This window comes from Augochlora pura, chromosome 6, assembly GCF_028453695.1.
Source record: "Augochlora pura isolate Apur16 chromosome 6, APUR_v2.2.1, whole genome shotgun sequence".
Classification (NCBI taxonomy): domain Eukaryota; kingdom Metazoa; phylum Arthropoda; class Insecta; order Hymenoptera; family Halictidae; genus Augochlora; species Augochlora pura.
Genome location: NC_135777.1, coordinates 6,233,192 through 6,258,036, shown reverse-complemented (window position 1 = coordinate 6,258,036; position 24,845 = coordinate 6,233,192). Strand labels below are relative to the sequence as shown.

At 42.5% G+C, this 24,845-nt stretch overlaps 1 protein-coding gene across 1 annotated transcript in view; it reads right to left on the bottom strand.

Moving 5' to 3' along the window:
* LOC144471715 (RNA-binding protein Musashi homolog 2-like) overlaps positions 1-12,795 on the bottom strand; it is a 103,567-nt gene extending 90,772 nt beyond the window's left edge. Inside the window, exon 1 of the mRNA XM_078184026.1 lies at positions 12,110-12,795. Coding sequence (XP_078040152.1) covers positions 12,110-12,141 — 32 coding nt within the window. The 5' untranslated portion in view covers positions 12,142-12,795. The remainder of the gene's footprint in view (positions 1-12,109) is intronic.
* Positions 12,796-24,845: the final 12,050 nt, after the last annotated feature.

The following is a 24,845-nucleotide window of genomic DNA, read 5'->3' as shown; positions in this document are numbered from 1 at the left end:
AACAGTTACATTTTTAACAACTTTTCAAATTTAAGCTTTGCTGGTATGTATAAAAATAATTTTAGAACGCGGTATAGAAAGGGTTAAAAATATTATACCTGTTACATCTAACACATCGATTACTTTAAATATACCTTGCGAAGCAGGGTGCAAGAATTCGCTGACGCCGCGTCATCCCTAATTTAAATATCGCCGAGGTTACGTGAAAAGCCAAGAAATTAGAAGCCGTAGAAAAGGCCGGGTCCCGACAGACCCGGCTACGGAACGGCGAGCTTCCCCCGTTCCTAATCGATGAATGTACACCGAACAGGAGGGAGAGAGAGAGAGAGAGAGAGCTCCTACACGCATGGGAGGTACAGCCGACATTTCATCAGGCATCGCCTACGAGCACCGGTGGAAAAAGGTGGAATTTGTACGACTGGACGCCCACGCATACCGGGCGATCCTCGATAATTTAATTAACGGCCCCTTTAACCCGCTAACTGGCTGCCTTCCGGAACCCCCCCGATTGCTCGCCGGAGCATAATTAAAGGCGGATAACAACGTTTCGAAAGATACGAAATCATTGGGAGCATGGGAGATTCGTTTCATCGGTGTCGGATGAAGTCGACGGCACACACCTGATATTGCTGCGCTGTCAAAGCCAGAGGGTGGAAGAGAGAAAGAGAAAGAGAGAGGGAGGGAGAGAGAGAAGTGTATCGCGGAGACAAGAGCTGGCTAATATTTATAGGGGACATATTTAGGGTACTATCTTCCGTAACAAATTCTTCACAGTTGAAATAGTACTTCAAACAGGATATTAAAGTCTAGTAAATTGAATATTTCATTTTGTTAATGTGGCATGCGGTAGTTTATTTTAGTAATTTACAGATACAGCTTTTGAAAATAGATATTTTACTCTGGTCATTTAAAGACGAAGCATCGAGATAAACATTTTAATTTGGTTTAAAGCTGAAGCAGAAAGATAAATATATTAACACGTGGTAATCTAATGCTGAAGTATGAAGATAAATACATTAATACGTGGTAATCTAATGCTGAAGTATGAAAATAAATACATTACCACGTGGTAATCTAATGCTGAAGTATGAAAATAAATATTTTACGCTGCTAAACTAAACCATAGAATCATTCAAGTTTTTGAACTAAGAATAATTTATGCGAATGATTAACATAACATAAGAGATCACAAGCCTAGCAAATAAAATTGTCTATCTCCTCAAATACGATAAAATAACAATCAGCCGACTATAACGAATAAAATAAATCAACCACACTGTACCACAAATAATCTGATCAGATTTCAAATATCATTCTAACCATCACTCGTGGCTAAAACATTTACCATTTCCAATTCACCCTTCGCAACCTTTGACAAATGAAATATTACCAAAAAGGTACAGTGAAAATATTCCAAGAATACAGTGAAAATATTCCAAGAACACGGTACAAATATTCCAAGAACACAGTGCAAACATTTCCATAAACGCAGCAAAAATATCCCCAAAATCACAGGCAAAGTAAAACGCCTATTTAACCATTCTTGAAATACTATTTCACCCAGGTCTGGTATAATCTAGAGGGGAGAGGCCAGTTCCGCGAATAGAGAGAGAGGGGGGGGAGAGAGAGAGAAGAGACCCTCCCTCGAGCAGCTTTGTAAATCGGCAGAGTATTACGAACGCCGCGAGAATCGGAGAAGGAGGGAGAGAGAGCTGTGCAGAGAGCGAGGGAGAGACGAAGCCAAACGAAAGAGGGAAGAAGAAGCCCGACAAACACTGGGCGGACACCACGTGCATCGACCGTGGTCTTTGTCACTGGATACCGCCGACGGTATTCCGAGTTCTCGCCGAATGGTTAGCTAGTTTTTGCGGCCGAGTTTCCTGGGTTTAAAGCGTTCGCGGCGGGGCGCGGGAACACGGCGACGAATCGGCGGACGGAACATGGTAATCGAAACGTCTCGCGACGAAGAAAGTGTGCTCGCTTCGAAGAAGAGCCAGGCGAGAGCCAAGTCACGGCTGGTTCGCCATCCGGAGCGGAAAAAGACACCTGTTTGTGGTAAGGATCGTGGGAATAGGCGACGGCTCTAAGCAACAACCTCTTTGCTCGTGAGACCGATTGCCGAGTGCCAAAAATCACGGCCGACGTCATGGAGAAAACTACCCCCCCTGGAAGTTTGTTATCGCGGAATAAATTTGACTGAGAATTTTTTTTAAATGTTTCAATGTGTAATTTAATTATTTATTTTGTTTGGAAAGCACTTTCTCGCTATTTCGTGAAGCTCTGACGTATTTTCTAGGTGAGACATTTTTATGCGGCCCATGTCTACCGCATACAAAAAATTTATATTTTTAAGCAAAAGAATTGAATTTTCCTTCTTATTTTGAATCCGCAATTAACTTAGTTGCCAACCCAATAAAAAAGATCTCTTTCCACCATTCCTTGATTCAAGCTTACAACGACAATTTGAAAGTGCATTTCGCAGATCTGATTTACAAATGGTACCGAATGTTTCTAGGACAACTGGTGTATGAAACAGTGTCCCAGAGAGGCCGACGTCGCGGTCGACTGTCCGAAAACCGGTGTTTCCCGGTCGCGGATCCGGTCGAAGGCGCGACGCGGGTTGTAGCTCAAAGGGTTGGAAAAGGCGCGATATTAAAAAGGGGTGGATAGAGAGAGAGATAGAGTGGAGAAGCGAAACGGGGATAGAGGTATAGTTTTCAAAGGAAATACCGGGTGCTTCGTCCGCGACAAAAGCGAAACGGTAGTGACATCGAAAGCACCTCGAGCGCGATCCTCCAGCGAGGCAAATAATCGAGCAACCTATCGCCGTGTTGCCGCTCGCAGACGCTCTAAAAGCGTCCCACAGGGCGAGAGAGGCGGGACGGGAGGCGACACGACGGTGTCGGTGACGGACATTTATTGACATAACATTCGTGGATCGCAGCTGACCGCGCGCGGCAGCTCCGCGTTGGTTATCGACTTTCCAGCGGCGCGCGCGAGCGGATACTCGCCGGCGTTCGAAGAAACAACGCGGCTCTCTGTTCCTTTTGCCTCGCTTCCCTCCCTCCGCCGCTCCTTTTGCCTCTCTCTCTCTCTGTTCCGTCACGGATCTCCCTTCTACCCAGCTGGCACCAGATATCGCGTGCTTCTCGGTGGCCGACCTATCTGCACTAATTACCAGCCGCCCGTGTTTTCCATTCGGGAAACGAACGCTCTCCGAGATCCTTTATCGAGGCGCCGCTCGGACCGGTACACCTCGTCGAAAATTCTTCTTCGAGAGAATGCAACGAACCGCGTAGGAGATCCATGGGATCTTGAACCGAGAGCTGCGCGAACATCGACTGTGAGCAAAGACGGCATATGACGGATGGCATGATTTTTAGCTCAAAATTTACCCCTTACCACTATAATTTCTGTTGCTCTCAATAATTACTTCATTTTCTTTCATTTCTAGACTTTTTTTTATATATATCAGAAGAGTCGAATTGAAAAGAAATTAATAATATCCATATTCAATAGAATTATAACTTCATCGCGAGTTGTTACAAGGGGGCTGTAACGGTTATGCTTCATCGACGGTACGGCTGACTTTATTTTAATAACAGTAATAGTAACTATAATTTATTAAAAGTACCCTTTGTTACGGAAAAAGTAAAAGGGAAGATTTAAAAAAAAAAGAAAGAAGAAGAATGAACGAAAAAGAATACACACAAGTAGCGGCCGTTGGAAAAGGGTTGGAAAAATAAAAGGTAAAGATTAAAAGAAAAAGGGTCGGAAAATTAGGTCACCGTACACTTTGCAGCGAACTGAATTGTATAAATCGTGTCTTCGTCGTACTAGAATACTTGTCGCGAACCGTTTAATATTTTCTCACCCTTTGATCATTTTAAACAGCACTTAGGTCGCTAATAACTAGCCCCGGCGGATTCGATTCATTTACGAGATGCAAAAATGTGATAAAAGAAACATAGAATTTCGATGACGAAAGAGGAATCGAATAATTTTATTACTACACTTTCAACTCCATGGAAACTACCCTGATTAAACAATATATTTTTATCATATAATTTACTATATATAACAGAAACATAAAATATAGAAGACGAAAGAAGAATGGAATAATTTTATTGCACCACTTTTTCAACTTGATCTGAGCTACTGCAAACGAACAATTTATTTTTATTTCAATTCTACTTCTTAAAACCGTCTTTAAAAATTCCTATTCGCCATAAAGAGTCAGGATAATCATAATTGTCACGACGGCCATAACATAGCCACGATAAACCGCAAGAAAAAGAGAAAAACAGCAATTGTTTCCTGCTTCATCTGGCCGCAAAACGGTTCCGTAACGCTTGCCCGCCTGCAGCGTTTTCCGGTTATTAAATAAATATAACAATACGACCCTAGGAAACGCGGAAAAGCATCGTCCGAACGCACCGCGCCGCAGCTGCGGCGGAACGCCGCGTCGGCGGCATTCTGGGGCAGATGTACTCGATTCGTCGCGCGCGCGTTTCTTCGTTTCAGATATTGTGTTTGTATCCGTCCTAGCTCAAAGAGCCGGCTGTCCGTTACGCACTCTCTTTACGCGATCCCCCCCCTCCCAGCCCCTTTTCCTTCCGACGGGAACTACGCGACACAGTGCCGCTTTTGTTCACCTCCTTTCTCGCTCCCCCTCTCCAAGTTCATTGAGAATTAGGGGTTGAAAACAGTGATGTATATAATTAACAGTTAATAGACTATATTGGAACGTGTAATAATTATTATAGCATAATAATGTAATTTAAGAATTATTATACGTTGCTGCACTGTAATTAGTAATTACATATTTCTGTTTTCGACCCTGTTGGTATAACGATGTAAGTATTGCTATAATTACGTAACTATTAGTATAATAACATATCTGTTAGTATAATAACGTAACTGTTAGTATAACAATGTAGTTATAGTACATAATTATGGTATAATAATAATTATAGTAGCAGTGTAACACCGTTTTAACTTTCAAAGTAATTCCTCCTCCTGTATGATTTAGTAAAATAAAAGTACGCTGTTTAATGATTCTAAATAATATAAATAAAATATAATTTTCTTTGGATAAAATAGTACGGTAGAGACTGTTTTATCTGAACGATTATTTTTGTAATATCCTGAGCTTCTAAGAATAATATCTGGAAATCTAAAAACGTCTCAAAACTACTGAAATAATAATACCTGAGTTATATTAATTATATGATTGATACTAACATTTATATTACACTAATATCTATATTATACTAACATCTATATTACACTAATATCTATACTATGCCAATATTTATATTACACTAATACCTATATTGTACTAATATTTAAACATCCCTTAATTCGGAGGAGCGACGAACTCTGTAATCCGAGGACGATATCGTCGACGGAGAAGGATTGACCGTCTCTCCTTGCGCAGGTAACGTCGGCCGTCATCGACGCTCGTTGCACGCGTGGGCGGAGCGTTAAATAATACACGGCACCCGTTATTAGGAGCATCATCGCCGCTGAGAAAGGTTAAGGGTGAAAGTTCCGCTCGCCTAGTCGAATTACGGGGGCGTCCCACGCGCGCGCTACGCCGACGCGTTTCAAGGGTTTCCGGTCGCGGAGCGGTAACCGCTCTTGGTCCGACGAATCTGGTAAAATTGGATCGGCTTTTGCTGCCCGGAATAGTCCATAGGTTAATTAATAATAGCGCTCGATTCATTGGTTTCATAACAATTGGACACAAGGCAACAGGATCTATAAAGGGCAGCCTATATTAATGTACAATCGTGCATATGTAATTTTCAAATTTGATTAATCCAATCTGCGATATTTAAACTATCGAAAAATAATAACATTTCTACGAATTTTCAAATGTCAATTATATAACATTGTTATGCTAATATGATTAAATGGTCTGTGGAATTTGCTGAGCCTATATTTAAACTGTTGTGTGTATAGGTAACTTCCGGTCTATTTACCATTGAACAATAATAACAATATTAGTGTTAATCTGGCATAACAATAACGTAATGCAAAATAATAGGGTATAGTATAATATGGTATAATATAGCATAGTATAGTATAATATAGCATAGTATAATATATTATACAAAGTCGCAACGTTTCAATCGAACAGTGCTTCCGCCGATTTATTGCAGCAAGGATTCATCGATTAACGATTCGAAACACCATGGTTACTTCTATCGTAATCGATAGCGCAAGTAATCGCTTCATAATCGATCACCGACGAACTCCATTATGCTCCCTGATCAACCCCCCTCCCGCGGCCAGGTTAGAACGCGCGGCTTGTTTTTCCGTCGGCATGACGACCCGCCGACTAAAGAGGAACATAGAGACGACGACCTAACCGCGACGCCATGCACAGGCCCCGGTGTGTCACGCTACACCCTTGCACCCTTTGCACCCTTTTCCCTCGCGTTCCACCCCGTCGTGGAGCACGTTGAATCGACGCGTCATGTTGCCAAGGAGACCAAGGAGCCTCTCGATCGAAAAAAGACGCGAATCCGGGGACTCGAGGATCGAGCAACCCTATGGAAGTCTATGGAAGTCCATGGAAGGGCTCCTGGATCACCCTCAATTTTCTATGGTATTTTATAATAACAATTTTACTTCGATCGATTATGTTATAGACTCCGTGTTAATTTCAAACCCCTCAGGGATGAATTGGGAAAAATCTGTGTAAGTTTCTCCTCCTTATTTTTATTGTTAATTGTATTGTTATCAGAGAGAAAGAGAGAGAACAGAATTTTGCAACGAGAGAATAAGTAAAAAGTATTTATATCGTACAGTGATCATTTTATACAATAATTATTTAATACAGTAACAATGACTTTGCAATCGTCGTTGCAAGAGAATAAAATAAAAACTAGAATAACTAAAAAAAAAGAGAATATCGTACCATAATTATTTTATCAGCCTCTACAAAGTTCCCTAAAAATTACGCGACACGTCCGAGGTGATTTAAACAAACTTTTTGCTTCGAGAAATTGTTCTACGACACTTTGTCAACCCCGATAGCCTGCGACATTTGGAGATGATCGGGGTGGGAGGTTTTGAACTCGTGGATAGAGGAATCTGCCCCACGGGGGATGAATTTTTAAAACGGCCTTCTTAGCGACTTTAAGGGTAAACGTTCGCAACTTCTGGGTCAAGGGTTTCCACGGAGACAATGATTAATCAAGGGATGATATTTCTCGCGTATCGATCGGAACCCCTCGATTTCGCCAGGCGCTTAGCCTAGGCGGACCCGGAGCTCCGTGTGCCCTCGCTGCAAATTATTAACGACAAAGTCGCTTTGTCGAGAGAGAGAGAGAGAGAGAGAGAGAGAGTCTAGTTGCGAAAGACATCGAGGCGGGGTTTAAACAGCCCCGGGGCTCTGCGAGACCCCCCTTCTCGCTCGACTTCGCGTAAACTCTGCGGGATCGACGACGTCTCGGCGCTCAATTATTGCGTAATAAAGCCGGTCGGCTAATAATAATGACCGGCTGCGGGGATCCGATGCATTTGTGGCGATGGTCGATGTGGATCGAACTGCATCGACAATTTATACGATTTTAAGATGCTCTCGCTAATTATTGGAACGATTAAGGAGAGAATTATGTGTCAAGATGGTTTCTATGTATTAAGTTCCTATATAGTGTATAATAAAGTGTAATAATAAATGTGATCATATATAATCGTATATGTAATCCTATATACAATATAATATATATTTATACGTAATAATATGTATAATCATACATACAATATAATATACATATAATTATTCGTAGTAATATATAGAATCATACATACAACAAGATATATCAATCAAAGTTTAAAGTCAAGCTTTAAAACATTCATACTAACTAGTTACAATCAGAAATCAAAATGAAAAAAAATGAATTTTATAACTGAAGCAAATTAAATTGTGCCTAAATTTCTAACATAAGCATCCTTGTAATAATTATAAAATAAAGACTGCGAAGACAACTTAAAAAGAAGATTATCGTATCATTGATGATAAAGTTCTTTGATTTTGACACAACTTCGTCATTTCACCCCGCTGCGCCTTCGATGGGGCCCCCCAATTCGCGAGCAAAGGAGACGGGAAATCGGGGGTCCGAAAACAGAACAGAGAGACCGAGAGAAAGAGAGAGAGAGAGAGAGAGAGAGAATGAGACAAAGGGAGGAGTACAAAGCGCCGACGCGTTCCAAGTTCGGCCGTGCCTATTCCGTAGAAACGTGTCTCCCTTTCTCTCTTTAACGTCGCTTCAGCCCCTTTCTCCTTCACTCCTGGAACCAGAGAGAAAGGAAGAGAGAGAGGGGGAAACACAGAGAGAAAGACAGAAAAAGGAAGGAAGACAGAGCGAGACAAAGAGAGACAGAGAAAGACAGAGAGGACAAAGACAGGGGAAAGGCAGCGACAGAGAGAGAGAGAGAGAGAGAGAAACAGTCGTAGCAACACACGGGCCGTCAGACGTCCAGTCTCTCTTTTTCCGTGTGCGCCCCACCACCAATGCATCTGGCCAGACACGCGTGCACGCACAAACGCAGACGGATGCACCGCGGATCGGCAGTTGCACGCGTTTTTTCCCTCCGGCCGGTTTTCTACGCGAAATAAACCATGGACAGAGAAGGACGAAACACGCGCGCGCCCGCGCGCGCTCGTCCACTAACTGGCGGACCTTGTACACCCCCGTTCAGAAGTATCGGCGCATTCGTCTCGCGGAAAGCCGATACTCTTGTGCTACCTTGTGTTCTCGCTTTTTAATGCTACCTTGCGTTCTCGTTTTTTAATGCTACCGAAGCGTGTGTACCTGGCATCGAGACGTTGCTGTTCCGTGTAATCGTTATCTACATTTCGTTTCAATGTAACGACATACGTATCCGTGCGAACAGATTTAGATAATTCTTAACGTCAGCGGTTTCGATTACTTCTAATCTTAGTCGACGACAGATTAAGAAGAGGTATAGATAATTTTTACTGTAAATAGATCTGGGTCATTTTTAAAGTAAACAAATCTGTATCATTTTTAAAGTAAACAGGTTTGTATCATTTGGAAAGTAAACTAACCTGTATAATTTTTAAATTAAACAGACCTGCATAATTTTTAAATTAAATAGACCTGTACAATTTTCAACACAAACAGATTGAAACACCTTTCAAAGCAGAGATCCAAACAATCCCCGCTATAAAAGCTTTCAACCATTTCCCAATGCAATACAATTCATCCAGTCCATAAATTTCCTCACTTTCCCTTCCAATTTCCAAAACCCCATATAAATCCTTTTACCTGCATTTTATTATACCAAACCGTTCAACTCGTGTTAATCTTTCTCGTATCGACAATCGCGCGGTGTTCAGCTTGCACTTCAACTTATGCGAGGGTTTGTACGCGAACCTCGTTATCAAAGACTCGGTCGAAGCGAGCATGACACATAGCCATGCGCCACGAAAACAAACAGAGTTCCGAATGAAAGGGTTAAACCGTAGAGCGAAACAGCTAGCTAAGGCTACGCCACAGAGGACAGAGGAGAAACGAGACACCGAAGCCTACACACCAAGATGCAAGGAGTAGGAGCCAGAGCATTCGCTAGCAGAGAAAGCCAGACCTTCGTGCGTCGAGCGCGCGACACTCGCAAGCCAGACACACCGCTGTCGAATCGCCAGGATACTAAACTTCGAGTGTATCGGCGGAGAACGAGCAGCCGATTCCGGCCGGCTTTGTATCCGCCTCGCGCTATTATTGCCCCACCACCCCGATTGTTTTCTTACGGGCGACGCCGGTGCTTTGAAATCCATAGGCGGCCCCTGCGACGTCTTCGTCGCCGAATAGCGTCGCGCGATTTACGACGCGTAAATTCGCTCGGAAATTATTACGTATCGAATGTGTTAACGGCGATCGGCTGTTCGTTTACCACCGATTTTAATATTCGGGTCGGCGAAACAGTCTTCTCGTTTCATTCTCGACGACTTTGATTATGGCAGATTTTAATCGCGCTAATTGGTACTTTATATTAAGATCAGGGCAGTCGAAAGGTAAATTAATATTAGAGAAAAGTGTATGTGAAACGTATCCTCCTTTATTTAAAAAGTGATGCGAGTCGATTTCTCATGAGACATTATATGTGATTAATTTTTTTTAAAGGAAAACTATGGTATATTAAAAATTGACGATTTGAGTTTGTAAAGAATTTCTTGGACACGTCGCAGGATTTTAACGGTGTTGCAAAACTGTGCACTATTACTGTGTGTAATTTATATTATTGTGCACAATTTATATTACTACTGCGCACAATTTATATCACTACTGTGCACAATCTATACTATCACCGTGTACAATTTATATAACCACGTACAATACATATTAAACTACCCAATATTTTTCAATCGGCCAGACAAGCTTTAATATTCTCCGGAACGGCAAAAAATGTGCTCGCATCGCTTTCGAAATAAACGAAGCATATTTAGGTCCCATATCTCCGTTCAGACGGTATTGCGCTTTAAAACGAACCCTCGACGGCAGTGTGACAGACGGATAAACGTTATTGCTAAACAAATCCCCCGCGGAAGTCTGACAAGCATAGAGTGAGAGAGAGAGTGTGTGCGTACAATTCGAGAGCGATTCGATCGAGCGAAACCGGACTTCTCCGGTGGGCAACCTAAAATGGTTCAAATTCTGGAGCACCCGAAAACCCGCGGAAGAGAGGTGGTCGACCACGGTGCTCTCTGAATCAAATTCGAATGAAAAATACCGTGAACTCGATATCATAGAAAAAAGGCCACTGTGTAACACGAATCACTGTTTCCTATCGACAGACGCGGGATCCCGATGTCAAAAGTTCCACGACCGCGTTGTTGTAGATGAATTTTTAATGATTAATATTGAACGATCGTCGTTCTACCTTCATTGCTATTCTTTTTATTTATTTATATGTTGCACGATAGATATATATTGTGTTTAAAATAGTATATGCTGTTTAATAGTATATGTTGTGCTTGAACTTTGATTGTATATATTGCATTTAAAGTTTAATTGCATATACTGTATTCAAAGTTTAATAGTATATACTGTATTTAAATTTTAATTATATATATTCCGTTTAAACTTCAATCATATCTATTGTATTTAAATTTTAATTATACCTATTACATTTAAACTTTAATTGTATCTATTATATTTAAACCACAAGTATATCTATTACATTTAAACTTCAATTATATCTATTACATTTAACCTCCAATTATATCTACTATATTTAAACTTCAATTATATCCACTACATTTGAACTTTAATTGCACGTAGTACATTTAAACTTTACTTTGCACACCGTGTACCACTTTGTTCAACGAAAATGAATTCCGACCACCGGCTATATATATAAACTTAATACGACCGTAAAAGGGTGAAACAAATAGAATGGCTAGTACTACGCGACCGTTCACGTGTCTTTAACCTTCTGCACTCGAAATCCACAGTTCCCCGACACGGTCGCACTGTTTAACAGTTCTTCGAACGTAAATAAATCCCGACGACATACGAAATGTTTTAGCACGCGAACGCAACAACGTGGCAAAGCCACCGTTCGACCGCAATAGCGTAACATTTCGTTGCTCAGAATTTTATGTATCACTGTAGCACTTCAAAAAGTTCCATATATCTCTGCCGTCGCTTCGTATTTGACGCACCACTGCCGTCGCTTAAAACACTGTACCAAATTCCTATAAATTCCCCATATGCGTAAATATACTATACACATGTAAACACTGCACCCCTTGCAATGACCTTCGCAATCACGACAAATATTTTCCGATCGCAAGAATTTCACGGAAAGTCACATTAATATTCCTAGCGCTTAAATATTAATTAAACGATAGAACAGAATTTAATTTCGATGAAAAATAAGTAATATCCATACTCGATAAATTACTGTGAAAATTCTCGAGTCGTTTAATCCTAAAGCCGTTACATCGAGGGGGTTGAAACTGCCCGTAAAACAACGCGAACAAAAACAACAACAACGAAACATACGCGAAACGAGAAGACTTTATAGCTCGGACCGGTAAAGAAGTGTGCATGGTTGCATCCCGGCTTACCCCACAGTGGAGAAGGTGGTGTATGGGAACATGTCGTGGCTGGTCTGGGCCGCCAGCAGCTGCCACCCGGCTTCCTCCTGGTTTCAGTTCGCCAGTTCTCTTCGCGGAACAAGTTGCTCTTTGTCGCAGCACGGTGGCCGAGAGACGAAACGAACACGAAAAACAAACGAACCGGATCCGGCTCGGGCCGTTTCCGCGGGGTTAGACGAAGCACGCGCGGGCACGCGGGACGCACGGGCACACAAGTTCAAGGTCGCGAGGATATGCTCGCCGATCGTGGCGAGGACGCAGGAGGCGACGCGCGGCGTGCCGCGACTTCGCAGCCGGCAAAACAATGGTCGTGAACCGTGTGGTCGCGATTGGTTCCGCGGACCGTGCTCCACCGTAACAAAGGGACTACTGGCGGTCCGTCGAGCCGGTCCACGGCCAGCGGGGCCCGACCTCCGCATACGGGAGGAACACGGAGGAAAGGGAACGTGCGGACCTTCCAGCGGGAGATTGAACAACGACGACGTCGGAGGAGCCGGTCAGCGATCGCGCGAAAACACTGTACGGAATGTTCTCTGTACCTTTGCGATCCTGTTTTTTTCGGCACTGCACTGAGAGGGAACACACTCGCGTTGATCGGGGCACACTGTTCACAGGTAGTAAGCGGCTTCTCTCCAGGTGAAGTTCGAAGGCGGCACACTAACTCTCTCTCTCTGGACTAACACGACGGAACGGCGTCGGTCCGCGTCTCTACGATCCTCGCGGTTCGCAGTGTGGCAGCTGTGCGCTCGCCGCCTCGTTTCGCCGCTTGGTGGGGGTAGCGAACCGAGCGAGAAAGGGAACGGGTGCGACGGAGAGAACGGCGGAAAGCGAGCGAGAGAAAGAGTGACTGCGGGGAGGGAGAGAGGGGATGGCCCCGACAGGAACGCTGGAACCAGAACCAAAGGTCCTCGCAGGAGAATGGAGGGGCTCGGGCGGAGGAGAGAGAGCAGATTGCCAGAACCGAGGGATACGAGGTAGGGGTAGGTTAGGTTGGGCACCTGGAGGGAGTCGCGAGCGCACCCCTATGCGAACGCGGACGAGGCGCGTACTAGCGAACACCGGGTGCCGCGCCACGCGACGCACGCCTCTATGGCTTTGTTACGACGGCAAGGAGGTTACGATGATGGAGAGAAATCGAGAGATTGATTTTTGAATTTCTTCTTTTACGTGTAACTGCTGTTTAGAGTGATTGTTCGGAGGTGGACGAGGATGGGAAGGTAAATGAACAATCCCCAACAACTCCTATACGTTAGTACAACTGTGATTTACTTGTCTGGTTTCTTAACCACTTAACTGCGTCGATATATTTTGAAGATAAATTTTGTCACGCATTTCATCGATCATTATTGTATATAATCTTTTTAACGATTGTTCTAGAATTCTCCTAAAGTGTGCGAAATTTATGACTATGTTACCATAAACATTTTGACAGAAATCGTAGATGAAATATTTCTATTATAAGATATAAAATTGCCATTTCCTTATGACGTCGTATATACGTCGTCCGCAGCTAACAGGTTAAGAATCTGTTTGTTCTATCGCCGTTCTTTTTACTCTAGAACTAACCCCTTACCTATATATTTTTTGGCATGAGTGGTATAGTGGAAGTCAAGGTGGTTTGAGATAAAGTCTTAACCCCTTACGATTTACTTCAAAGCTACGTTGTTTAATTGCTAGTAAATTACTATGTCAGGCAGAACATTTATATCTGCTATATAGCAATCCTTACTTACTATATCTAATATTGAATATTAATGGTAGAATTTTATTTTGATTTGAATGATGCGAATTAAAAGTATATTTAGTAGATGATAGATTTCTATGTCAGATGGAAAATGGACTGGGCGATTATTTTTAAATCGTTACTTTTAAAGTGCATGATATTGTATGTTACCAATTACAAATTATTCTGCTATAATGTATAGTATAATATACACGGAATATTCACGTTATGCTGCAGTATATGATATAATATACGCAAAATATGCGCATTATGCTGTAATATATGATATAATATACGCAGTATACATGTATACTTTATACTACAGTACTCAGTACAATATACTTAGTATATTTATTATACTATAGTACACAGTACAATATACTCAGTATAATAAATACAGTATAATATACATAGTATATTCATTATGCTACAGTGCATGATACAATACACACAGCACGTATACAATATTCTACAATATCTATTATAATATACATTGCACCTTATATTAAAAATATGCTATAGTATATCGTATAGTACAAGCAGAATACATACATTATGCTACATTATACAGTGTACCTCATATAGTATACACAATATACTATACAAAATAACGCACAAATCGTCACCGAACAAAACCAAAATTCCCACAAATTCCCTGGCCATGTTCTCGCCCATACAGGAAGCGATTATTAACCGCAATCGGCTCGCAGGACACTACATCGTATAATTCGTCACTTCGACAGAGACAGGCGAGGAGAGAGACACGTTAGACGGTGGTTCTCTCGGCGAGTACCCGGGATATATCGTTTGTATCCAGGGCGCGCGAGCGCGGCTACACGGAAACCGCGGTTCCGCTACTTCACGGAAGCCCTTTCTACGAGGACCACTCGATCCGACGAGGGTTCTCGTGTTCGTGCAACGAATTACAGAGCCGCCGCCGCCGGGGTAGGGCGGAAGGATCAAGCATCCTAATTGATAACACGTAACTCTCGCCACGACGTCCTTCCCCTCGCGTGTCCCTTCTTTCGAGAACGTGACCGCGCGTCAGGAGAGCAGCCGATTCCGCGGCGAAAAATCGCTGGAGAAAAGGCGACCGTTTCCGTTCCGTTTAAGGGACGCGGATAAGAACGCGCGACGGCTGACACAACCGCTATAATCTGACACGTGCGCGAATAGGTGCACTGTACGGCTCTGGGTGGTGCGCGCACACAAAGGCCGCGTGGGTCTCGATGAGGAAATCGGCGCGGAACCGGACAAACGCGGGTTACGCAACCGATCGATCATTGCGCGACGCGCGTAGCCGAGGCAATCACCGACTGCAACGGATGCCGGGGGACTCGCGCGGCGGTGCAGCCTCCGGACGAGGCCTGGAAACTTTTCGAACCTCCACCATGGAAGTTTGTCGAATCAGTCGGCTGGAGAGAATGTCTTTGTTCGATGGGGTCGTCGAACGAAAATTCGAAGGCGAAGAAGGGTACGGATTATGCGGAGGGATGGTCTCTGATCGTAAACGACGAAAAACGAGAGAGTAGTTTAACCATTTCGATACGAGTGTTGAATATATTAGGGATCCGGCCTAATATATTAGATATAATATAATATACCCTATTGGTACATTATGGTATATAAATTATACCATGACCGGTATAAATAACAGAATTTTATACATACATATATCTTTTAATATATTCTTTTTATTTTGACCATTGGCTATTACGATATTATTATTGATATCGTTATGATTATCATTAGAATTATTTTTATTATTTTATTATTACCATCGTCGTTATCTTTACCATTCTTTATTGACGTCGCCACCATTATTATTATTATACCATCATCACCTTTAGTATATTTATTATTTCTTACTGCCATCACCATTATTATTATTATTATACCATCATCGTCACCATTATTATTATTTATTGCCATCATCACCGCAATTGTTAACTACTGTCGCTATTATTTTCCTTAACACCACCATCACTACTATCGCCATTTTGATCACCATTGTAATATTATTATTATTATTACTATCATTATAATAATTATTATAGTTATCGCCGTTATCGCAAATTGAATATCGGCAGAAGGCGACGCCGCCGTCAGATTCCGAACATCGATACGGTCGGAAACGTTCCGCCCGGGTCCCACGGTAACACAGTATTTTATTCGAGCACACTTTTGTTTCTCGTCGGACTCGTCCGTTTCCAGTTTCGGTCCCGCGAACGAGAAGCGGAGTTTACGCGCGGTAAATCGCGGAATTTATGGCAACGAGCAAAATTTATAGATTCAATTTCCGTGATATTTAAACCGGGCCGGCCGGCGGCGGCGGTGCGCCCGCTTAGAATTCGTAACGCGAGGCCTCCCTGCTTAATCGCGGACCGAACCGGTCCGCTAGGAAACTGCTGCAACGTATCTAGCTGCATAACCAACCCCTCCTGGGTTCTTTTCCAGGGCCGTAATCATTTCAGTTTTGACGCAATCGCTATTCTTCGCTCGTTTCCACCCCGACCACCTCCACAACCCCTGCTTTGAGAAAAGCCAGGGGAAAATCACTTTGTTTGCTGACTATGTTTTACAGTTAATGGTGGGCTCTCTCGCAAATTTTATAATCACGTTGCAATTATTTTGTAATCATTTTAGTTTTTATGCAATCGCTATTCTTTGCTCGTTTTCACCGTCACCTCCGATCACCTTCATATTCGCCGCTTCAGAATAGTTAGGGAAAAAACACTTTGTTTCATGGTTAATGGAGGGCTCGCAAATTTGTTATTGCCGGACGTTGATAGTGTAAAAAGTTGTTCGCGATACGAGAGCTATTTTTGTGAGAACTATAATATTTTTTAATAGAAACGCTTTTGTTGGAAGTGAATGCAAGTTCGAAGGCTAAAGTGTATAGGAAATGTAGTAATATGTGGTGAATTAAGTGATGTATGATGGAAGTTGCATGTGAAATAAGTAATATGTAAAATAAGTAAAATATAAAACAAGTAATATGTAAAACAAATAATATGCAAAACAAGTAATACGTAAAGCAAATATTATATAAAATAAGTAACATGTAAAACAAGCAATGTGCGAAACAAATGATATACAAAACACAAATACCATCTAAAACAAATAATCCTTGAAGCAAATAACACATAAATCGCGTAATATGTGAAGCAAATAATACGCGAAGCAACTCCACGTAACACGTGACGCAAGTAATATGTAAATCAAGTGAATTTTTATATGGAATAAAAACGTAAAAGTAACCGTCCGAAATTATTTATCCGGGAGCGTTGTATACAATACCGTCATTTGACGATAAAAAGTAACATCGATTCGTTCGCGATAAAGCGATTTCGAATAATAAATGATTTCGTTATCTCTTTATTTCAAATTGGCCAACAGAAACAATGCTGTAAATAACAACGAACGAAAAGATATTATATTGAATTCAATCTCCGGAATAATTCCCTTAAATTCGCTAGTTCTTCGCCAGCAGGAGCCAAGACTTCTACGAAAGAGCCATTATGAAAGTACCTTTAAAATGGCAACAAACTATAGAACAAAGCGGTGCATATTTCACCTAAATCGGACAATCGGAAACATGTTAAACAAAGCCGTGAAGGATTTCTTTCTCCCCCACCTAATATAACGCAATAAATCAACCGTGAACAACAAATACCGTCTACTGATTTCGCATAAAAAAAAGGATGCCACTTTACGGGACACCCTAATACAAGTGGTGCTCGCGTTAGGCAGCTTTAGCCTACTCGACAAGCCCGTGGAGAGACCGCGACGCAGAGGCGCATTGAAATCGAAGTGGTCCGATCTCGAGTAGCTAGGCCTGTTAAGCGAAAAGATTCAGCGACTTCGAAAGGTTCCGCGAATCGATTTGCCGGAGGTGGTCCCCCGGCGTCTAATTCGATGAAATTCCCTGCTGGTCGACGCAGCCTAGAAGGAAGAGAGAGAGAGAGAGGACGCTCCTTCTCGCGACAGCTACCGATTCGAGGCGTTTAACGGCCCTCGGATGTCTGTTCGACGGAATCAATTACAGCATAGTTCGTTAGCTCGATCCGCGACGTTCGCTCCCCAAGGAGAAAGAGAAGAAAGATGGGAGAAGGGGTGGAGAGGTAAAGCGAGTCGCCGCGTCGTGCAAATTCAATTTGCGTAATAAAATCGCGCGTCTCGCGGCGGTTCGGCTGGCAAGTCACGGGACGGGGCGAGGCGAGAGGGATAGGTTTCAACCGGCGACGGTGGAAGCACCGCAAGTGTCTTCTACCCTCTCTCTCTCTCTAGCCCTTTAGTTCTTTCTCTAGCTCTCTTTCTCTCTAGCCCTTTAGCTCTCACTCTAGCTCTCTTTCTCTCTCGTTCTCCCGGTGCCGTCTTCCCTCAAGACGGCTCGGGTTACCCGGACGGGAGGAAGTCCGAGAGAGCACTTCCTGCTTTTTGTCTTCACCCGATCCTGAGGCAAGGATCGCCCGACCGAGTCTACTCGGTGTCGAATGCACCCGTTGCAATCCTCCTCCCCCTCCTCCTCCTCGACGGTCGCAAGGTGCAACGCACTCGATTCTGGCGAACAGATGGCCGAAATGCTACCTGTGGGTCCGACTGCACCACCCCTGGAGTATTTCGAACAACAATGTGGGGAATATTGTTCGCAGGGGCGTGCGTTGATATGTTATTTAGCGTTTTGTTAGTTTGGATATTGTGTGGGATGTTATTCGAGATCAGTGTCTTGAAATATTGTTTGCAATAATATAGCTTGAGATATTATTTGAAATGACGGTAGTTGGAATAATATTATTTGACATATTGTTGCTAATGGCAGCAGTTGAAATAATATTATTTGAAATATTGTTTCAAATAGCAGCAGTCGAAATAATATTATTCAAAAAAAGTTTCAAATGACGGTAGTTGGAATAATATTATTTTAAATGTTATTTGAAATATTGTTTCAAATGACAGTAGTTGAAATAATATTATTTTAAATATTTTTTGAAATGACAGTAGTTGAAATAATATTATTTTCAATATTATTTGAAATATTGTTTCAAATGACAGTGGTTGAAATAATATTATTTTAAATATTTTTTGAAATGACAGTAGTTGAAATAATATTATTTGAAATATTTTTTGAAATGACAGTAGTTGAAATAATATTATTTGAAATATTGTTTCAAATAGCAGCACAGTCGAAATAATATTATTTAAAACAACACATCTTGAAATATTATTTCAAACACTATTTACATAGCTATATTCACAGATTCTTGCAATTATAAATGACGATATATAATATATAAAAATATATATAAATATACAGAAAATATATATATATATACATATACAATTTCAATGTACCTATAAAACTCACCATCCACTCAACCAATAATAAATCAAATTACATATAAAATAATAATTAAACATAATATATAAAAATACATATAAAATAATAATTAAATATAATATATAAAAATACATATAATACTATTATAATAATATCGTATTATATATATAATTTCAATTATCTGTAAAACTCCCGATCCACTAAATCAACAATAAATCAAATAACATATGAACTTTCCCCTGGCAAGGTAATCCCGTTTCCCATTTTCGCCTAATTTTCCAAGGAAATCGACTATCACGGAACGATTCGGATAAAAGCGACACTGTATTTATACTTCCGATTAGAAGTCGGCGACGAGGCACCGCGTTCGGAAAGCCTGTTGATCTTCGTCTCGTTCGGCGGTAATCGAAAAAATTCGCGGTACAGGAAAACGGTGTTGCGAATATCGTTTCGATATTTCCAGCGCCAGCGCCAGCGCCGCCGCCGCCCGCGTATCCGCATCGATATTCGCAATATTCGGGGCAAAGCCAATATTCGCAATCCCGGTACTCGTACGAAACTGCCGACAAAGCGGCTTGTTCGGCTGATACGATGCACCCAGGACGCGATATAATCTAGACTATCTACGACGCGTCTGCCTCGCGGATGAGTTTCATCTGGATTCGCGACGGCTAGTTGTAGTAGTGGTAGTAGCTCTATACAACCCGAGTTGTCTGGAGAATACCGGCTGTCTTCTTTTGTAAAGGAAACCGCGAGCGCGCTAAAAGCGAACGACGCCTGCGAAGAAGAATTACATGGTGCTTTGATAGTTTTATTGGAACCTTTGTCGTTGGACTTCGTTTCTTTGTTGTTGGTGTTGCGAGTGTAGCGATTGGAAATTTTTATTGCCTCGCGAGAGCGTGAAAGATGATTTTTTAATGTTTAGGGAGGAAACTGCTCTTTCTTGCAGTTCCGATATTTTTTTACAGGATTGAAACATTATATCGTATTTAAATAGGTATTGAAAATATTAAGTATTAGAGACATTAAATAAATGTTAGAGACATTAACCCCTTGCCGTACCATTTTCTTCATGGTTACAATGGTGAGTAGCTTTTTGATTATAATAATTTCTTAAGGGAAAAAGAAAATTTATGTTTATTGTGTGTTTACATTTACTAGAGTGAGTAAATATTAATTGCAAGAGAACATCATTTTAATCCGATTTAAAAGAAAATAAATATTAGAGACATTAAATAAATACTAGAAATATCAAATAAATATTAAAGAAATCAAATAAATGTTGAATCCATCACACAATCTATTATATGATTTAATACCACAATAATAATAGTTTAATATAATAATATAGCACAAAAATAATCCATTACATATTTTTAAAAGACGCTACACCCCCCCTGAAATTTCACACTGCTCTACTATAAAAATTCCAATATCTCTACACAATATTTTACATATTGCATAAAATATTGATATGAAACTACGAAAACGCAAAAATATAACATTAGCAGGTTCAACTACCCCATAGAAATAAATATATTTGCAGCCAATTAACCAGTCGGCAAATCATTAAAAACCTCATTAAATATGTTCATTGCATCTCGCGAGCATAAAATATTAGTCTTAGGCCACCGTTGCTCCCTAATTGCAGCGGAGACGCAGCATGCGAGCCGGACAGAGGTAGTCGGGGAGGTTTAGTGAAAGGCTGGTCGACTTCTAGGAATCTATGGGGCAACTATCTAACGATCGGAGGGGAGAGTACCATGTCTATCAAGCGGAAAACCGGCTCGTATCTCTGGATCGAGGATCGATCGAGAGTCGAGACGGTCTGCGAGGCACGCGCGAGTGAATCATGACGCGCGATAACGCGTCCCCTCTCTCTCTATCTCTCTCTCCGTTGTTTTTCGTAGTCGCGACGCGGGAAAGGGACACGCGCGTGCACGGCGCTTCCGTCGGACGACGCCGACACATTTACCTTGGGTCGGGCGAAACGCGCGACCAGAATCTGGCGCGGCGCGGCGACTTGGAGGTCGGCCAAGCTCGATCCTGACCTGCCTCTTGCTCGCGCGCGTTCCGACGCGTAATTCTCCGGCGCAAGGAGACGCCGCGAGGAATTAGACAGCAGGCTCTACCGGGGAAAAATGCAGCCGCGATTACGCTACCGCGATTTAATGGCCGACCTCTGTCGCGCGAAGCGAAACATTGCTGGCCGGACTTCGAGAGCCGATTTGTCGCCGCGCAGGCGCAGTCGATGCTTCCTTTCGTTCTTCAAGACAAGGAAATAAATGAAATAAGTTCGAATACTCGAACGTTCGTTTAGCCCTTTGTTAAACTGCCCTTTATTAAACTGTCACGAATTATATTAAACGAATTATATTATATTAAAATCTCTACGAGGGAACCCGAGTTTTCTTTTCGGGGTTCCAGAAAAGCCACGGACTGTCGCTGAAAAGCATCCGCGCAGAAAAGAGCTTCCTCGCGCGCCGTAGAATAACGTTTCTTTCATTTCAAACTGTACCCTAGTTTAAATGTATTTAAACACCCATTTCCAATTGTCTGAAATACGACGGTGTCCGAATATTAATGCGGCCCGCTGTATCTATTATTACGTATCTGTAGAAACGGTGCCCGGTGGGTGGCGGTAATTTCCGTGTCGCGTGTCGCGTCGAAAAGGGGTCTCGAACGTAAACAACCGCGGACGGCGGTTTGACAGACCAGAAGATTTTCAGCGGTCCCGCGTCGTCGACGTTTATTCCGCGCGGGGCGCGCGAGAGGGGGGAATTCTCTGGGAGGCGTGGGTGCACCTGCCGCGCGCTCGTAAAACGATTTAGCACCGGTGACCGGGGTTCAGCGTGGACCGGCAGAGCAGATCCGTCGACAAGTAGAGAAGACACTGTGTGCGGCGACGTCGTCGGTCCCCTCCTTGAATGAATCCACGAAAATAGTCGCGTCGACAGCTGCCTCTCGGGCACGGACAATAAAGTGGCCGACCACCGGTAGAGAAAGAGAGAGAGAGAGAGAGAGAGAGAGAGAGAGAGAGAGAGAGAGAGAGAGAGCGGGCCGGTCGGTAGTTTCCGACCCCGGACAGAGGCACAGTTAATAACGGGTAATTGAGCTTATTATCGTATCCGTTTAGCGGTGAATTATGACCGCAACAGCCCGAGAATTCGATCAGAATTATCGGTCCGCGGATTGTACACCCCCCGACGCCGCAAACGAATCTCTCCGTTAATCTCTGCCGCACCGAATGATTGATACGTTCGATTAACGACCTGATACGAAATTTTCCGAAAGCACTCTGCCCGCGGTACTGGTCACAAAAGGAATCGCTTAGCGACGGTGCACCACCGTCGTTCTATCCGTGCCGCCGTATGAAAAATGTAACGAACCGCCGGACAGAAATAATTTCTGTACGCCGCGGCGAAAACGGGACGACCGGCTTTACCCTACGGCGAACCGACGGGTTTTCTCCTCCTTCCTAGTCGACCGAACGCCTCCTTTTCTTCGCGGCGTGTTCCTTTGACGTCTTTGTTCGACGATCATCTAATTGTCCCGTCGATGGGGCGAGGGACGATCGACGAGCTAAACGGCGCGAGCGGTGAAGAATTCAGTGGACGTTTCATGGTAAATATACGGAGCAATCGAATTCAGTGCGCCGGTTGCCCTAGTTCGAACGGCGGAGACAGAATTTCGTTGGATCTGCGCGATTTTTATCAGAGCAGTTGCTTCGATAATTTAATCTGCCGATTCGGAAGATTTAACTGGCGGAGTTAATTCATTGATGTTAAACTTGAAATGTTGGAACGATGTTAGTTTATGCGTTGGCGACCGAGATGTAGATTTCACGTATGATTATTATACTCAATTAGGATTTAATTATGTTTACGCTTAAGGTATAATGTATATGACATAATAAGTAAAATAATGTAATATAAATATAATAATATATATATAGTACATACTCTATGTCTTGTTATATTTATTATATATATTTATAAAATATATTATACTACACTCTATACAATATATTCTGTACACTGTACTATACTATAATATGTATTACACTATTACACTATTGCATGAAGATTAAAATCAAGAGAGACTGTCTTAAAGTAAAAGTTTCAAGCTTCAATTAAAAAAAGAAAGAGTCGTCATCCTCCAATGATTTTTCACGAAGTTATCGTCGATGAAAGTTGACCAATTATCACCGATATTTCTCTGCGCTATAATCCGATGACCAAGCTACATAAAAATGTATACATATAAATAACATAAATATATAAATCTGTCGGGAGGTCACTATATTTTCACTGATATATAAATTATAATATATAAAAAATATAACATATAAAAAAATATAAACATATAAATATACAAGTAATTATATATATATTTCACTGATAAAGTTTATAAAAGCATTTCTCTTATATTCATAATTCCTACGTAAAGAGAAACAAAAATCGAGTACCAGCGATATCGACAGGCCCGATAAGGCCAATTTGTCCAAGAATAAATTCGCCCGTCTATTTTCTGGAATTGATGAACACTTGGACAGAGTCGACGAACGTGTTAAAAAGTTTATCGGTCGGAAGCGCAGATCGGCGCCGAGAGTGCCCGGCGAAACTGGAACAGTTCCGCGATCGATCCCATCGATTTCGCGGCGCTCGCCGCGCTTATTATCACCGCTCCTTCCTCTCTCCCTCTCTCTCTCTCTCCCCTTGTAATTATAATGTAATTAATTTCGTTATTCTGCAATTGATCCGGCACGAGCGCGTCGTCGCGCGCCTTGTTACTCGCGAGCGTAATTGAGACGAGCCCGCCCCGCCCGCGCGATATACATGTTCCTCTTTACGCGAGGATGGGATCGAGCACCCTCGCGGCGGACCCGCTCCGGAAACCTGCGCGTAATTATCACCCGAGCGAGTCGTATTCCAACAGATCGACGCGCGCTACTTCCTACCTGGAGAACCGTCACCGAACCGAAAATCACTCTCGTACCCGCGGGCGAAAGCGAATTTTGATTCGCTGTAGCGCGGCGCGTTCTTCAACCCGTTCCAATATTTCGTTTCACTTTTTCCAACAAAAATTCGTTACATAGATAATTAACCAGTTAACTGCGACGGCCTCGTTTAATCCCTTCCCGTACTTTAGCGAGTCAGACTCGCGATGAAGATCTTTGCCCAAACATGAATATAGCGAGTCAGACTCGCGAACAGTTACACGGGCCAAACATAAACATCGCGAGTCAGACTCGCGACAGATACATGGGCCAAACATAAACATCGCGAGTCCTGTGTCGCGAACACATACTTGGGCCAAACGTAAACATAACAAGCCGAGCTCGCGGACTGATTTTTTGCCCATTACGCTCGTGACCGAATGTTAGTTCCTCTCAGTACCTCGGAACAGTTAGTCACGATTCTTGTCGTTGCTGTTACGGAGCAGTTCAATTATTAAAATTTAAGAAAACATTGCGGGCATCTACATTTCGGATCGTATTGCGACTGTTTACAAACATAAGTCTGGCCTGTTTAGTGCGCGTTGATGCGGACCGCTCGGGCCCGAGTTTCGTCGAGCTAAATGGCACGGGAAGGAGTTAAAAGTGCGCACAGTTTTGTGTCGCCAGGATCGAGCCACGGCGA